At 46.1% G+C, this 17350-nt stretch overlaps 2 protein-coding genes across 7 annotated transcripts in view; both read left to right on the plus strand.

Annotated features, from left to right (window-relative positions):
• Ptx1 (pituitary homeobox homolog Ptx1) overlaps nucleotides 1-14458 on the plus strand; it is a 40370-nt gene extending 25912 nt beyond the window's left edge. For all 6 annotated transcript variants that reach the window (XM_031977465.2, XM_076370758.1, XM_076370760.1 and 3 more), the window contains one exon: nucleotides 13634-14458. In XM_031977465.2, coding sequence (XP_031833325.2) covers nucleotides 13634-14431 — 798 coding nt within the window. In that variant the 3' untranslated portion in view covers nucleotides 14432-14458. The remainder of the gene's footprint in view (nucleotides 1-13633) is intronic.
• Nucleotides 14459-14676: 218 nt separating this feature from the next.
• LOC116427262 (uncharacterized) lies at nucleotides 14677-16749 on the plus strand. Its single transcript, XM_031977400.2, has one exon. The coding sequence runs from the start codon at nucleotides 14693-14695 to the stop codon at nucleotides 14984-14986; it is 294 nt and encodes a 97-aa protein (XP_031833260.1). The 5' UTR covers nucleotides 14677-14692; the 3' UTR covers nucleotides 14987-16749.
• Nucleotides 16750-17350: the final 601 nt, after the last annotated feature.

A 17350-nucleotide genomic window follows, 5' to 3' on the forward strand; every position in this document is an offset into this window, starting at 1 on the left:
CACCATAATCGTGCCTGGGACACAAACCTCGATCGTTGTTCGATTCGTTGAGCCGTACGGTGATTCTTCACTCGAAATTTCTGCGTTACACGAACTTCGAGATACTATAATTTACGGGGCGCGATCGGACCGCATTTACTCAGTTTCTAGTCATTCCGATACGCTTAATTAATCCCGACGCAACATTTAATGCCCGCCGATAAATGCGTCAAAGCTTATCTATTTTGTCCACGGATTTAACCGGAATTTCGGGTAAAACCTGAACGGCGATTCAACCAGTGCGCCGCAGTGGATCGTTCGAATCGGCGGGATTGATCTTTCTTTCGAACGCTGTGGTTGTGGGAGCCCGGCAATCTTTTACAACCGTTTGCACTACTTTTTCGAGCCTCCCAATACTCGGGCAATTACAAAAATTGCATTAACATTTATCGTGCTTTGTCACCAATCACGTCGAAAGAGATTCCTGCAGCATTTAGAATTGTATTCTAAAACTTAAAGACTTCATGATGTTGCAACAATTTCCAATGTGGTTTGAGATTCCATACCTTAGAATTACTCAGATCTTAATTCGATGGAAAACATCGATCACTAATACATTAAAAATTCTACATTGGCTCAAACACTGAGCCAAAAGTATCAGAAACTTAACTCCACTTCAATGATTCCAAACATTAGTACACCTACTTCAATAACCAAGAGTCTATCGACACCTTCGTCCATACGATTCAACGACTCTCTAAAACAAAAGAACCCCGCCACCGACCATCTGGTCAAAGGATTCGATTCCTGCCTTCATGGGTCTATCAATTCACAGTCCGACTGCCTGGGACCAGATAAAAGATCAAGATGCATCAAGGGAAAGAGGATGCTGCAGAAAATGGAGAAAAGAGGGTGGGCGTGTAGGATCCAGGAAAGAGAGGGATGGTTTAGAATGCAGAAAACGCGAGGAACAAACCTAGCCAAAGAGAAAGACCGAGAGCTAGAAAAAGGGAGGGAGAGAGAGAGAGAGGAGGAGGACACGCGGGAGAGAAGCTAGGTACAGTTATCTACAAAGAGGCAGGCGTATGTTTCGGTCGGTGGCAGCAGAGCGCGGCCGTCCGAGATAATCCGCCGGTGATTAAGACCATAAATCCATCGGCGGATTAGTATGGTTGCATCGCATACCGCGCGGTGGCGTCGCAGCACGGAACCCTCTCTGTGCTGCGTGCCGCTGTCCTCTCTCTCTAGTTGCTACTCGCAGAGAGCTCGCCTCTCTCTAGCATGGTCCTCTCCAAAACCTATCTCTCTCTAGCTCAACTCGCACACCCTATCTCTCTCTAGGTTATACTTCCAAACTGCATCTCCCTCTAGCTCCAACTGTACGAAACTCTATCTCCTTCTAGCTCCAGCTCTCGCATACCCTATCTCTCTCTGCCTTGAACCCTGGCATACCCTATCTCTCTGTAGCTCACGGCCACCGGGTGCATTCGCTGTGTTTCCCTCCAACCTGGTCGGCCTAGGACCATCTTTCTCTGTTCAGCCAGCAGGCCTAGCACTGTCGCGACGGACACACGTCGCTGATCCGTGTTGGTATATGCGCAGCGGAGGTGGGGTACATATATGTAACGCGAGGGTGGACAACGGCGATAGAGAAAGAGAGGGAGAGGGACGGAGGGATGGTTGGTGCAGAGAGCGAAGGGAGGTAGACCGAGCTTACACGCCATGGGAATGGGAAATGGGACGCCGCGGAATATAGGTGGACACTAACCGGTATGAGAGTGAGGATTACCGAGTGTCATCCGTATTCGGCCGGGTTAGCGGCTGTCAGCGGCCAATGCCATCGCTATATATCAATTATTACCTTTGCCATTGCAGCTCCGGCCCGGTTACATTCCGATGCACGCGTTGCCGCGCTGCACTGCGGTCGCCAGGCGCATATCTCTTCCGTAGGCCGATTTGCATCTACTGTGTGAACCCTGGCTGCGTAGCTACCCCTCTTCATCCTCATCTCACTCACACTAGCTCTGCCTCTCACTCCCTCTTTGTCTCTCTTTGAGGAGGACCTTCTGTTCAAGCTTGCCTCTACTTCTCTGTTCCTCTTTCTATAATTGAACCCTACGCTCTAGCTTCTCTATCTCCGTCCATCTTCCCGCAGTTGAACCCTGTGTTCCTAGCTTTTCTATCTTTCCGTCTTGCTAATCTTTTTCCAACGTCGCCCGGTTTCCTCTCTGTCGCTCCACCATTCCAGCTGCGCAGGGTTTAGCGTCGAATCGGTCGCCGACGAGAGTGTGTGCACTTGCCAGCTCGTAAGTTCTCGTGTGCACAAAGGCTCAACCGGGCTGTCTTCGGGATTTTAGCGAGTGGCTAGCAGATCCGCGCTGCGAACGGGCAAAGATCTGGATATTAACGAGCCCCGCTGATTGAGCCTCGCGACGACGTAGATTTCTGTTACGGTGATACGCGGGATTCGAGGATAAGCGTTTACGACGCTCTCCAGTAGGTCCGTTTGATTCAGGGAACGTCTTCCGGCGTTTCATCTCTTACGCCGCTAATTCTTATGCGTTGGTTGCTTCCCGGTTTGATCCACGACTTAGACCATCTATTTAGTTTCTTTTAGACGATCTATTTTGTAGAAGACATCTTGATTATTAGAGTTTTGATAAAAAAAAGATGCTTATAATTTTGGGTGCACTGTTGAGATTGTATTTAAGTTTTGATTGTGTAATATAGTTTTTGGTTTATGGACATTACTTGATACATTTACTAGTGGACTGTTGATTAAATCATTGTTAATAACGGTAACTTTATTCGGGATAAAGAATGAATTAATAATATTAGGGAACGCTCTTTTCCTTGTTTTTCGAATTTATGTTTTACTGAGCGAGGGAAGCCGCAACGTAAAACTGGCTAGATTTATTGCTACACCTGACACGAAGGTTAGTTCTTCGGGACGTGTTCGATTATTCAGGCAGATTTATTTATTACGAATTGATAGGGCACGCACATTGGTCAACCCGAAACTTGACAGAATTTTTCCGCGATTTTTCAAAATTGATCGATGCAAACAATGAAATAAATATAAATCTACAACAGCGTAGAGTAATGTTACCAAACAAACTCATAAAATCTGATTAATTCCCTGACGAAGTTACTCGATAACCAGTTAAATGCCTTATTTTCCATTCATATTAGCACTGGAACTAACAACCATTTAAACCGTATTTCCATAAAATCTCTAAACATGCATTTAATATATTTCAAATTGGCTTTTCAATTTAAGCATCCTAAATCAGCTACTTTATCAGTTTCTCAACGAAACATCTGTTTATATCAGTAGCAGTAACAGAATAAACCAGTAATGGCTCATTTTGATCCATTTAGTAGTTCTAATAATAACATTAAAAAAAAAAAAACTTGTTGCAACGACCACGCAATATGCAAAACTCGAACCGCAGGAAAGCTCCGGTGTTCCCGTTCGTTAAACCAGAAGTTTTCGCGCGCGGCCGAGGGGATCAGAAGTCGAAACTCCGGGATTTTAAGCCGAACGCATTCATTCATGAAACGATATGACGGTTCTATCGGAGATTTCGAGTTTCAGCGAAACGGTGGCGAACCGGCGCACTGTAAATCGCGCGCGAAGTTAATACCGCTGCGGGACGGGGTTGGAAAACGTCGAAGGCCGGGTACGCGTGATCTGCGATATTCCGTTGGTGGATTACCGGGCCGAATATTAACCTTTTACGGTGAATTGTAGCCCCCGAAGTAACGGATCGAATTTTCAGATTTATTTCCAATAACGGTGTCCATGGGATCCACGTGAATACGACACGTCACGTTATAAATTGCATACCCAATATAGACATAGAAATCGCGTCATTAAGTCGGCAATTTTTAATATCATAGTTTCGGAAATGATTAATCTATAATTAACCTCTTACAACACCGTGTGAGGCTCGTGGTGAAAATTTTAAACAGAATTTAGCACTAGAACTACCGAGCATTTAAGGCGATTGATAGCTAATCTCTAGAAATATTGTAACAATAGATTATTTTCGGCTTCTTAAGACATTCATAATAGTATTCAAGTCTAACTATTCATTTTTTAAATCATTCTGGATATTTAACGCTTTAAAGGTATCAATAATTGCGAAACAAAAAATCGAAACCAGTCATTTTGAGTGGTACGGTAGTTCTAGTGTTAACCAACATAAATGTTACCCAATTCTTAGGAATTCAAATCAAAAATTATACGTTCATTTGTCCACGCGAATACAGATACTATTTTAATTAGTTTAATACAATAAATTCGAAATGGTAAACAGTGTTGTCAACGGTATCAAGGAAATTGGCTGAAGTGTCCTTTACTGTACAGTGATTAAAGTTAAAAAGCCTACAATTTCTAATTCAGTCTTTTACTAAATAATTCAAACTCACGATAAGCCACTCTACTATAACACTATCAGAATATAAAAAAAGCCTCTAACAGAGACCACTGGAACCTAGCAGAAACAACAGAGAACCTCTAGAAAAGACCAATATCCATCCGCGTCTCGTAAACACAATCACAAGGATGCATTCGATCCAATCTTCAAAACCTACCAGCGAGTACAAGTTCCAACTGTTGAAAAGAAAAAAAGGTGTAACAGACGAAAAAAAGAACGAAGCAGAAAGAAACGAGGAGTAGAGCGCTTTCAATTCGACGAGCAATCGATAGAGCGTATGGCGGCGTGGCGGCAATGAGCCGTAACTATTTATAAATTACAAAAGAATGGAAGAGGCGCGGTAGCTAGGCGGGTACACGGCATTAAAAATCACGTGTTCCGCTTGAGCTCATAATCTCGTATAATCTTTTGCAAAGTTGTTAATACTCGCGGCTTACGGGTGTTAATTTAATATCCATACAGGCACGCCGACATTGAATATCCGAATCCCACTGGCTGCAGCTGTACGGTCCACTACCACAACGATAAAAAAAATCCATAAAATTGCGCACACACACGTGCACACACATACACATACACGCGGAGAGAGCGAGCAGCTAGCCTCTGGCCATTCCGCGTCGTACGCTCGCGCTCATATGCCGTTTGTATCGTTCAGCGTCGGCCCTCCGGACCACTTTAATACAAACGATAATACTCGTTCTCTCGGCCATTTCGCACCCCCTTACACCCCTTGGATAGGACCGCGATCGCCAAGAATTCCGGCGATCTCGATTTCTCACCTTTAATCGCGATGATTGACCCCTTGCGGACGAACGTCGACATTTCGACGAGATGAAACGCTCATATTTGGAGGACTAAGTTGCGGGCAAATGAATTAATTACTCAAATAGCAAGAGATCAGTACGTAGTTCCCTCCTTTTAATTATTTAAACAATCGATGTATAATTTAGCTTCATCTAGTGAAGGTTTCGTGTGTTTCAAAGAATAATCCACAAAGGGTTAACGCATGGTACGTCGACTAAATTTGAGCTACGAGAAACGCGAGTGTCGGTGAGTGTATTGATGTATTTTTCAATACCAACCGAACCGAAATTTCTAACTTACGAAGAATGAGGTTCGACGTTGGAATTTTACTTTGGATTTCTGTTATACGTACGTCAAATGTTACATTAATGTAGGACTAGCGATTAAACGATAGACTAAAGATCTAGAAAAAATTTGACAGTCATTGTTGATGATTTTTCTTAGGAATTCTCTATGTGTAACAGTGAACACATTTGTTGTTTGAAAATTGTTTCGCGCGAAGGAAAATTAGTTATGTTGGAATCTGAGTAATCTGGTATGTGTGATCGGTTAAAATCTGGCAATTTCAGAAAGAAATTGTTGAAAATAGTAGATACGTGATGATCGTGTGAAACAGGTTTTCGAAAATTCGTTTCTAGAGAAGATACAATCGTGAAGATATTACAAAGATGAATTGTGTTGCTAGTTTATTGAGGAAGATAATGGGACTATCTATATCTGTACCTTTAACACTTCGCAATTTATTTCATGCGCGGATTAGGACGCCATAAAGAATTCTTCAGATTTATAATGACCCAATTAGCTCGCGAGATAGTAATTTTTCAGTCAAAGCGTCTGATAACGAGACGCTTTATTGCCAGCATAGAATAAAAATTGTGCCTGCGATTCTGAAGACTTAATCGCCGAGTAAACAAAGCCCGATCGCTATCAACGTTTTATTTCCACGTTGTTTTTTTTCTGCCTTTTTCGACGAAATCACGCGTCGAGTTTCAGAGCCAGTCTACTTCATGATACTCCGTCGATAACGTAGCATTCCCTCGATTATGTGAAAATGCCCGTGGAACGTTCGCGAAAGCTGTGTCTAGCGACGACGCATTCCGGAAAATTGTTTCGTCGTCTTGGCGGTGATCCAGCCGACGACGCGAAAGTCTTCGCGTTGTCCGAAACATCTCAAGATTTCCGGGACCGTTGAGTAATTCCTCGGACAGATGAACCTTTCATGATATCTGATTAATTATCTCTTTCACCGTCCTCTTTTCTTCTCCTTGGGTAGCTAAGAAGACATTTCAAATTCCTTTACTTCCTCAAGAACGAAGTTCGTTCGTAGACAATTTCATGAAATATATAAGCAGTAACAATCTTAAAAATTCCCAATAGCAGATCTTTCAAAAGTTAACATTAATATAATCCTTCAAACATTCAGCGCTCCCATTAGTCTATTTCTAATAGTTATATCTTATCATTTTCTACTTTATAGAATGAAACGTACCTTCCACGCTAGACAAAATATCAAGAATTCCAAATTATCAACAGAATATCTTAACGCCTATCAGGGAAGGAAACAAAACGTTAAAATACTCTATAAATTTCCAAACAAATGCACGCTCAAATGTCCCTCGAACTACGAAATGGCGACGGTCACAAATATCCGAGACGCTGCTGGCGAACGCGCGGTGGTAAATGCGATCGGCATAAACCAAAAATCACCGGATGATCCTCGGTAAGCGGATGAATGACACGTTCGCGGTGTTCAAACGGCATATCCGGCAATTATGTGAACGGACCTAAAAGCGATTTCCCTTGATATCCAGTCCGCGACAGCACGCAGCCGCATATTCATAGCAATCCTTGAGGATATGGTCGCGCGTGCGCGTGTATTCACGGGAACGCGATACAAGTATCCCGGCTCCCTCTACGCCGGTACGTGGCCATTCTCCCTGATCCATCTCGCCGTTATAGTGAGATTTATGGAGACGGTGCCGCTGGAAACTGAGACTACCTTCCGCCAGCGGGACGGGGGAACGGACAGACAAACAGGGTGAAAAAAGGAAAGGAGTCACGAAAACCTGGGGACCGATGTACACGCAATGAATACGCTGAGCAGAGAAGGAAGAAAGCACAAAAGGCAAAAAAAAAGTTGATATATCCGATGTAGGAAAGGGAGTTCAGCGAAGGGATGAGATAGATAAAGAATAATTAAAGTGTTCTTTGCTACTCCATCATTTGAGAGGATATTCTGGGATTAGTAAGCGAATAGAAATTTTAATTTTGTATTGTATGGGACACGAAAATTCTACTAATTCTCTATCACGAGTAAGATATATAGGTATACAAGTAGAATGTTTCATAATCATTCGAGGTATGTAGGATAGTAACATAGTAAGAATTTGTATTTAAATCCAATTTGCGCAAATGCCAACTTGCACCGCCTCGCTCCTCCATCTTGAAACACTCAACGCCCACTCTACCATTATCAATAGAATAACAAAAATACCTCGAAGGAACGGAACAATACAAAAACAAACTTTGTTGCAAATTTATTTCTTTAGCCAACAATTTTTCCTCAAGTATCTGCCACCAGTTCAAATTTATTTCGCAACCCTTCACTTCCTTGCAGTTTTGTACCTCTACAAATTTATTTCGCGAGTCTCCGTAACTTCTCTTCGCTCTTCCTCTGGGAATCAATGATCATTCATAAGCACCCCTCATCAACTTCTCTAACAAACGACGTACCCACGCTCGGCCGAACGGTGGCAGCGTAAATTCCATCGGCAGAAAAAAATATGGAACAGAAGCGGCGGTAATTCGCGAACATCCCGCTTTATCTTCCAACGGTCTCGCGAGGAGCGGCCGACGCTAATTCTCTGTCAGCGCATTCCGTCCGAGAAGCTCGACGAAGCAGGAACGGAAAACGACGTCGCGTCGCGGCCGCGCAGCCTCTTTCATAAATCCCCTGGAAGGGAGCGGAGGGAGCCTTCTTCTACAATTCCAACGAGAACGCCGCCGCCGCCGCCGTCTCCGTGACGATGTAAACGATGGAAAGACGTGTAGGCGGGGGGCGGGAACGGTAATCGTCTAGAAACGGGCTCGTCGAAGATGTATAGAGTTAAAAAGGCGCCCGCCGCTGAGAAAGAAAGGGGGAGCGAGTTCCGCGGCCGCGAAATCCTCGCGAAGCCTCGGATATCCGGTCGGGCTCTTTCGCGGGAATTTATTTTTAATGAAGTGCCGTCTACCCGACCGTAGTTTTTGGTCTGGCAACGGACCACCGTTACCACTGACGCGGTTCTGCGTTGGGAACAGGTAAATAACGTTCCCTTCGTATCAATTTGGATGAGGACTCGTTGAAGAATACGATTATCGCTCAAAACGAGGCGATTCGGGTGGAGTTTTAAGGACTGCGAAGTAGCCGATGCAGTAGAAACAAAGAGAACGATCGTGATATAAACCACAGCATTCGTCAATTTACTATCCAATGAACGAAGAATATACCCCAACGAACACCAATGCTACATAACATAATTCCTAGACATCTCCAGCAATGTCCAACCGGAAGGGCGCAAGAACCCAGAGCAAACTGATAAACAACTCAATCTAGTCCACTGCCAAAAACGAAACAGAAGGACCGGTAGTCTAGACGCTGCAAGCAAAAAACAATGGGACCGAAAGAGGAAGGAAGAGAACGGAACGACAGAACGGAGAGAAAAATCCCATACTCCTCTACGGGGAGTACCCGTTCCGAGAGCGCGCGGAGTGACAAGCAGATGTGCGTGGACCAGCCAGAGCAGAGAGAGGTCCCGTAGATTTTGAGGTCGTAGGTGTGCGCATATGTCGGGATAGACGGAGGGATGGTGGATAATATAATGATGGCGTCGGCTTGGCAAGGAGGGGCGGGGCTACGAGGGGATCAATATTATCCTCCTCCACCTCCACCACTGCTCTCCTCCTCTGTAGCCCCTCCACCCGCCGACGCCGTTGCCGCTGCCGCGCCGTCAGGCAACCTTCCCACGGGTATTCCCCTCGTTCCTCCTACGGGTTCGCCAACGCCATCGTCTCGTCTCCACCCTGGTGTGTGCAACCGACGACCTCCACGGCACACAGTCGTGTGTCCCATCGTCGTTCTCCTCGTGGCCCCCCTCTAGTCGCTGATCTTCTTCCCGCTCCTCCTACACGGGCGTCTTCGCAGGAATCGAATTGCTGCTGGCTCGATGCCTCCTCGATACGGTTGATTCGACGCGTGCGTCTCTATCTCGCGCCGGATTGTTTATCATGGCCAGGGGGCGGACACGGTGATTCGTCGATCGACGGACAACGGGCCCCTTTGTGATCACACGGCGAAGGGAGGTCGATGGATCTTCGCGAGGCTGCGGTGGTTCCAGGATGCTAAGCGTATTGGCCGAGATGTTTCGGGTAATGAGGGAGGAGGCGATAATTTCGCTGGGTTCACTAGGGGATTTCGGGGATTGAAAAGATGTTTTTTCGAGTGTTGTTGTTTGTTTCTTGAGTTAGAGCACAGTCTTTGGACTCGATAAATTAGTGTGGATGTAGGATGGCTAGAGTGAGGGTTGAATATGTGCAAAGAGGATAATTGGCAACTGGAGATTGGGAGAGAAATTATATCTAGGATATATGTCTTGTTAATTCCTCGTGAAAGGGGTATTATCGATTAACGCGGATTAATTCATTCATTTAAGGCTGGCGCAATATCGGGTAATACATACCTCGAGCTTTACCTTAGCGATCAAGGTGCATTACGCTCACATAAAAATATTAACTCTGATTATTAGGAAACCTCCGTTATGAATATAAATATATTAGATTATACACATTCCAAGGATAATCAAATGAGTCAATTAAAATACGGTTCCCAGAAAAAGAAGTCCGAAAGTAAATTATTCGAGGTTCCTCTGAATCTCTAAAAATGCAAATTCCAAGCATATGCAATCCTGACTAGGAAACTGCTCATAATACGGCAAGTGCGACGTTGACGCGAGAAAAATGAAGGCAATCGTTCCGTAACAGCCGAAACGAAACGAATCGCGTTTATCCGATTGTTCAGGGCCCGTTGTTAAGTCACGGGATTACCCCGTATGAGGCAGCATTTTCGAGGGTGTCTATACTGCCGTCGAAAACGTGTATGTAGGTATACGACGGCACGGTACAGCAGAAGGAGACCAAGGGAGAACCGGCGGCGTTGCACAGCCCGGGGAAGTAGAAGTTGGCCCGTGTGGGGGTTGATTGATGAGGTAGCCCCGGTCACGGTCTCATTACATTTATATAAGCTTTCGTAGATTGAGCCGTGCGCGGAGGCTTACGCGGTGGCGAGGGGTCGTGATTTGATGAGGTTTTATTGCTCGGATGACGTGACGGGAGCCATTGTTCAAGCGGTTGTCGAGCGGAAAACATTGGATTCGATTTATCGCGTCCACCATCCACCCTCTCCTGCACAGCCTGGAAAAACGGCCGCTAATACAGCCATCGAGCATCTTTGGAAGAATTACTTTCCTAATTTCGATCTTGTGACCGTCGATCGATCCCTCAATTCCTAATTTCTAATCTCGCGAAGCATCTTCGTCGGATTCATAATGAATCGTCGACTTATCTTTCAAATTAACTTTTGGAAGTAATTATTACTCGACGATTTCACGATAAATCGCCGGTTTATCTGCAAATTAGCTTCATTATCGTGTAATTCAATGCAGGATCGCTTGATATATTGTAAATTCTCTATAATATGCGACGAAACGAAAGCTATAACGATCTTCGATATTTAATACTAAAGTTCAAACATTAATCAACAGTTCTCGTTTCCATATATTCACTGCTTAACGCTTGAACTGCTGGAACTATTACGTTTATCAGGAAGATTTTTATATTTTCATTGAAACGAAATCCTCATTTCTTATTTGCAAACGTAACAAGCGACAGCCGAACAAAGTACTAAAACAAGCCTTGGTTCGATTGATCATCAGCAATAAATATTTACTGAACGCAAATCAAACAACGTCGTGTTCCATCGACACATTGACCTATGTAGGTACATACCTACGTGTCCCGTGCAAACTTCATTCATCAAGTTCATAAGCCGCGGAATCGGGCATCAGGCCGGTGCACGACAAGCTCGTCCTCGACGGCCACGATTCGACGGTGCTGTTAAAGTTTATGGGCGCGGCCTTGCGTGTATACCAACGACCCGCGCGCGCCTTCCGAGAGTTTATTGATTCTCGAGCCACGGCATCTTTCGGCCGCCGTACACTCTGCCGTTCTGCCCTATCGAGTCTCACTCCCCCTCTTGGCTTACCGACGCCCCCGTGTCATGTCTACGGGGTTGCTTCGTGAAATCCAATGATGTTCCCCCGCGAAGGAAAGTTCTGTTATACCGGGGAGGAAACGTACGGCAAATATTTTTTCCTTCCCGGTGTGCCCGCCTTTCCTTCACGCGAAACTCTTCCCCGAATAGCTGGGAGAAGACGCTTGCGCGCCGTGTTCTTCCGGTGATGGGTTCTCAATGTCCGATTATTACTCGTGAGATGCTCGACTACAATGAATCGGGATCGAATTCCTGAACAGCAGGAAAAATTAGGGGATGCTTTTGTTTGCTCGATGAAATTATGAGGACGAATGGGTATGTAGTTGATTTCAGGTACTGCTTAGTTTCTGAATGATACCAATTTTTATGAATATTCACGATATATTGGGTATAAAAACTTTGAAGGGAATATAACAACCGTGAAATTCAGAAGACTCTAGTATTCCCCCATAAAGCTCCATTCACAGTTTCAACAAAAACTTCGAACCCGATGATCAATCCATACTCAGCATCCATTACCCAGCCGAAACTGAAATCCACAAATTCCCGATCCCTCTGGGTCGCGCGACGTTTTGGAGGCTAATCGCGAAAAGAACCGCATTATTCTTCATTAGCCAGTCCGCCACCCCTCTTTCAATGATTCGTCGCGCCTCTTAGCGTTTCTACGGCGTGATCGTGTGCCCATCCATCTTACGGAGGCTCCTCGAACCGCCTCCGTCATTGTTTCACCCCTCTGGCATCTTTCTTCCTTCCGTCCTTCCTTTTTCCCCAGCTCCGCCGTCACTGCTACCCAGATATCTACTGCTGTGCCCGGGCCCCACGCGGTATTCCGGCGCTCGTTGCCTTACAGTTACGCGAGAGCGACGTGTATCTAAGTGCAACCACCCGTATAATTGTCGGGGTCGAGGGAGAGGGTCGGGCGTCACGGGGAAAAGCGACGCGAAGGAACGGGACGACGCGACACGATAGGCAACGGCGGAGAGGCAAGGGACGGCGTCGAGGTTGAAGGGCGAATGGGAACGGGAAGAGGGTGGAAACGGCTGACGAGGTTCACCCTCGGCCCACCCACTGCCCCCGCAGCTCCCTTACGGTCGGCGGTATAGTATCGAGCGCGGGAAAGGGCCGCCTTGAATTAACGCCATCATATTTCAGGATGGAGGAGCACGCCGGGGTTTTCTTGCCATTTGTCTCGGGACCTCGCCTCTTCTCTGCCGAGCGGAATGCTCGCTTCTCCGTTTTGCCGGCCGAGTAACGCCCGTGAATCCCGAAATCTGACAACGGAGAGTAGAGTTCACGTTTCGTTTTGTTTTGTTACTGAGACTTACTGCGGGGGTTGGTTAATACTCGAAGATAAATTTACCCTTTTTACGTATTTCTAATGATTATTGAAAGGAGATGGGATGTAATACAACAAAACGTCTCGATAAAGTTAGTTTTATAGATTGTATAAGGGAATGAGATGCAGACAATTCTACTGATCAGTTGTTACAGTGTTAATTGGGGAGGGAACTGTTAGATGATTCTTGATTATGAAAATTGTACTTGAGATTTTAAAATGAGCGAAGAACAACCGGTTCAGGTGTTGGAATGTTTTTAATACAGTGCAACTTTGTCTCCAGCAGTTCGTAATTATTTTGTACCAGATAAGATAAGATAACCGATGCTAATTGTTATACTCTGGAATATTCTGTCGGTTTTTGTGTACCGGGCATTGTATGAAAATAATATTTTAAGTTATACAATTTCATAGGCTGATAGATTAGCCTCGCACCAATGGTTTTTGTGCTAGTTGTCGTGAAAAGTTCTTACTGTTAGACGTGAACTGCTGATAAATTTTTGTATGTACACCAGTATAATCACATCCTTATCAATCATCGTATATTTCATTATCAGAAACGAAAAACCTCCAAAGTAACAGTCTATGGGTAATCTTTCATTACCCCTTTCAACAAAAGAGTAAATCCAAAACTCCACTATACACCACTAACAATCAAACAGCAACTATAAAACTATCCCCAGAAACCCATCAATGATCAACCCTATGAACAACTCAATCTCGAATCATTCTATCATCTGAAACACCCCTTCCATTTGCTTGCAGGTGTGGTTCAAGAACAGAAGGGCCAAATGGCGGAAGAAAGAGCGAAACGCTTTAAACGCAGCCGCAGCGGCGTCCGGCGATTTCAAGACTAGCTTCGGTCCAGCCACCCTGAACAGCTTCATCGGCCAGCCTTTCGCCGACCCGAACGCACTGTACAGTTCATACAGCACGTACAACAACTGGGCGACAAAGGTCCCATCCCCGTTAGCCAGTAAAAACTTCTCCTGGGTGAACACTCTGAGTTCAGTAGTGCCAACCGCGTCGCACCACCATCACCACACCCAAGTCAGCCCAGTGAACTGTTTCAACGCGGCGGCGACGTCGGTGGCGGGCGGTCACATGGGCGGCATGTCGGTGCCCGTCGGCCAGGCGGCCACGTCGATGTTACCAGGGATGGGTTCAGGCCTAGGCGTAGCAGGTTCCCCAGTGACAGCGTCGGGTGCAGCGTGTCCATACGCGACACCCGCCGCGCCGCATCATCCTTACGGGCCGCCAGTCTACCCGCCTCATCATCGAACAGCGGTGGCGCCGGAAATGACATCCAGCAGCATCGCCTCGCTACGGCTGAAGGCCAGGCAGCACAGCAGCGGCTACAGCGGTCTATCCGGCAACTCGTTCAGCATAGACACGCCAGTCTCGGGAGCTGGCAGTCCAGTCAGTTCGAGAGCGTCCTCGGTTGGCGGCGGCGGAGGACTCAGCGCGTGTCAATACGCTCTGGCTTCCACTGGCGAAGGCAATCCTCATTCCCCGGGCAGCACGGAGACCCTCGTCAACGCGATGGCCACGGCCGAAGTCTGAGGCGACGCGGGGGCTACAGCTAGCCCCTATCAGCATGTGACCGCGAACTCCGGAAACTCCATGGCCGGCTCGCGAAGCTCCCTGACCGGAAGCGGCGGGGGCGGCAGCCAGGTGGTGCCCGTCGGCGCCGCGCCCGGCGTTCCGGGCAACCAGCAAACCGACAATCAGCTTCGCTCGCAAGAGTGACCCAGGCCTCGGTCCGCCGCGTCGCCCACGCTGTCGTCAAGTCCCTCGTCCACCATCTCGCACCCCCTTTACCTCATGTACGACGACGACGGGACCACGGCGGACCAGAAGATAGAGGACGACAGGTCCGTGATAGACACCGACGGAATCAGCAACGAACAGATCGTGGCTACCTCGAGCGGTATCGGCGTTGGCGTCGGTATCGGAATTGGAGGCACCGGTACGTCTACTGGGGGAAGCACTGGACTGGCCGGCTACTGGCAACACGCTACCAGTGCTAGCTACTGGCCGTCGCTGCTAGACTGCTGGACCATGCCGCCAATCGCTTCCGGCTCGCAGACTCTGTCCCTGCCGCGCGATGAGAACTGAGTATGGTGTTCAACAGCGTTACGTCGCTTCAGCGACCGACGATTCGTCTGAACGGATCCCATCGCGAGACTAAGTATCTTTTCTTTGGTTTTCTTTTGTCTTTGGTTTGTGTACGGATGAATGTGTACGATCGATGCTGGCGATGTTTCGGATGTACTGGTTGCTTGGATCCGGAGACTCCAGAGACCGACGATGACTTTCGGTCGACGCACGTCGAGCCTTGTGCGAACGGTATACGGATCATCCGTCACGTTGGATCGGTAACTGAATTTTAGGTGGAAGAAATGGGAACGAACGGGAACGGCGTTGTACATATTGATGAGAGTTCACGGGACGATCGAGCGATTATATTGGTGTATATTTAACGTGTTTCGAGGTGCATATGCTTCAACCGCGAGAGTAATTCGCGAGGGAATGTTCTGCCCGCGGATCGGTGATCGATACGGATTCGACGTTCGATCGGAGGACGTCTCTCGTCTCGGTTCTCGACGAAAATACTCGTGCCACCCGATGTGCAATACGAACGAACCGCTGTAACAGCTAATCCAACCGAAAAGGGAAGTCTTAATGAATACGGGGAAAGGTATGGGGGGAGGGGAGAAGGAGAGAACAGAAGAAAAGGACGAGCTTTATTTTCTTAAACGTTTACTTCGCTTGCGTCGCTCGCGACACGGTGCGCGCGTTTCGAGAACACGAACGATATCGGAAACGAGGGAGGAAGGGAAAAAATCCGAAGATCGTAGTCACAACTTCGACTGGCGTAACCGGAGAGAACGGATAGGGGGATTGCTTAAGTAAGAGATCCCGCAGCGGATCACGTACTCACTATTTCTGTAGATACATGTATAGTAGACGCTGATTTCACGCGATTCGTAAATATCTAACGGAAAATTGTTATATTGTAATTGATGATTAAATAAACTACTAAACGCAGCAGAGAATACTGAAAAGGGGAGAACGAAAATAAAAAGAAAACATTACGGGCTGTAAGTATAAAAAACGAAATATTTGGGTGGGCGTCGCGGTATCCGGCGGCGCTTTTGTATAGTGTACGAGGAGAGAGAGAGAGGGAGAGAGCGTGAGAGCGAATGAGCGAGCGAGTGCGAGAGAGATGACATTTTGAACGGCTAAGCGTACGTTATAAATATTATTAACATTATTGAGTAATTATAAACTGTATTCGACACCCTTGAATGGGGCGCGTGTAAAAATCGATCTTCCGAGGTGCGTCGATTCGATGAATCCTTTCGTCGTGAGAATCGCTTTTAGAATTCATTTCGAAAATAATCTTCAAACTTTTCTTCGCGTTACCGGTGAACAGAAAGAAACGTAGAAAGGGACCGTCTAGAAACAGTGTGCTTTAATGAAATTTACTAAAGTTGAAATTTCCATTGAGGGGATCAGATTTGTTATGTTGACTATCGAAATTGATCGATTCGAAGGGGAACGACGCTGCGACACCAAAGAAGCTCGAGCGAGCGATCGATCAACCTCGGAAGTCGATAATAGACCTAAAAACGCTATACATCAACTATCGACGTAAGCTAGAACGTAAGAAACGACCGCTATTTTGTATGAATCCCGATGTCGTACAAATGTTCGTCGTAATCACATATCCCAGTTCCGAAGCGGTGAGTGATCGGAGAAATGCCCGCGATAGAATGTTCTCATTCCCGTTGTCGTTTCACTCACTACGTGTAAACGTTCCTACTGGGCGAGATATTGAGAGCGCCGAAAGGCCCCGTTTGTAATCTAGTCACAATAAAAACCAATTCTATTCTAAGCGGAGTCGTCACGTTGCTTTACCGTCCTCCTCACCACGTTTCTTGCCGTTTTCAGCTAGAAACTCCGTCCCGTCGAGTTCAGTATCCGCTGTGCTCGGACAGTTTTCAAAGCCGTCAGACAGTTTTCGGTTGATTGACTGTTTTTATAGATCTGTATATCGAAGAAAATCAAGTAATGATGAGTAACACGATATATTGACACATCCATCGAATTGCATCGAACCACTCGCGTGAAAACTAATATTAATACCATCTTTAGTTCGCAGTACATTTATTTAAAACTTTCCATATATTTCAATAGAATATCCTGATAATTTATATCAGGTATTAATAGAAACTCTCGATTTTCAGGGCATGACTTCTAAAGGCATCTAAACATTGCAGCCATTAGCTGATTAAAACTTCAACAAAAACAATGAATCAGCACTACTCTTCAGCGATAAAATAACAAACAAGTATGAAGTCCTCTCATAATGCAAGCAATTTGATAATTCTATTTCCATTCGATCGACTTCATTGGTTAATCACAGGTTTAATAAATAAATCCCGTAAACTCGCCGAAATTTATGAGAACATATTG

The sequence above is a fragment of the Nomia melanderi genome, chromosome 9, assembly GCF_051020985.1.
Source record: "Nomia melanderi isolate GNS246 chromosome 9, iyNomMela1, whole genome shotgun sequence".
Lineage (NCBI taxonomy): Eukaryota > Metazoa > Arthropoda > Insecta > Hymenoptera > Halictidae > Nomia > Nomia melanderi.

Coding starts and splice junctions, on each gene's coding strand:
- LOC116427262 (XM_031977400.2), top strand. CDS start 14,693: ATGTACGACGACGACGGGACCACGGCGGACCAGAAGATAGAGGACGAC.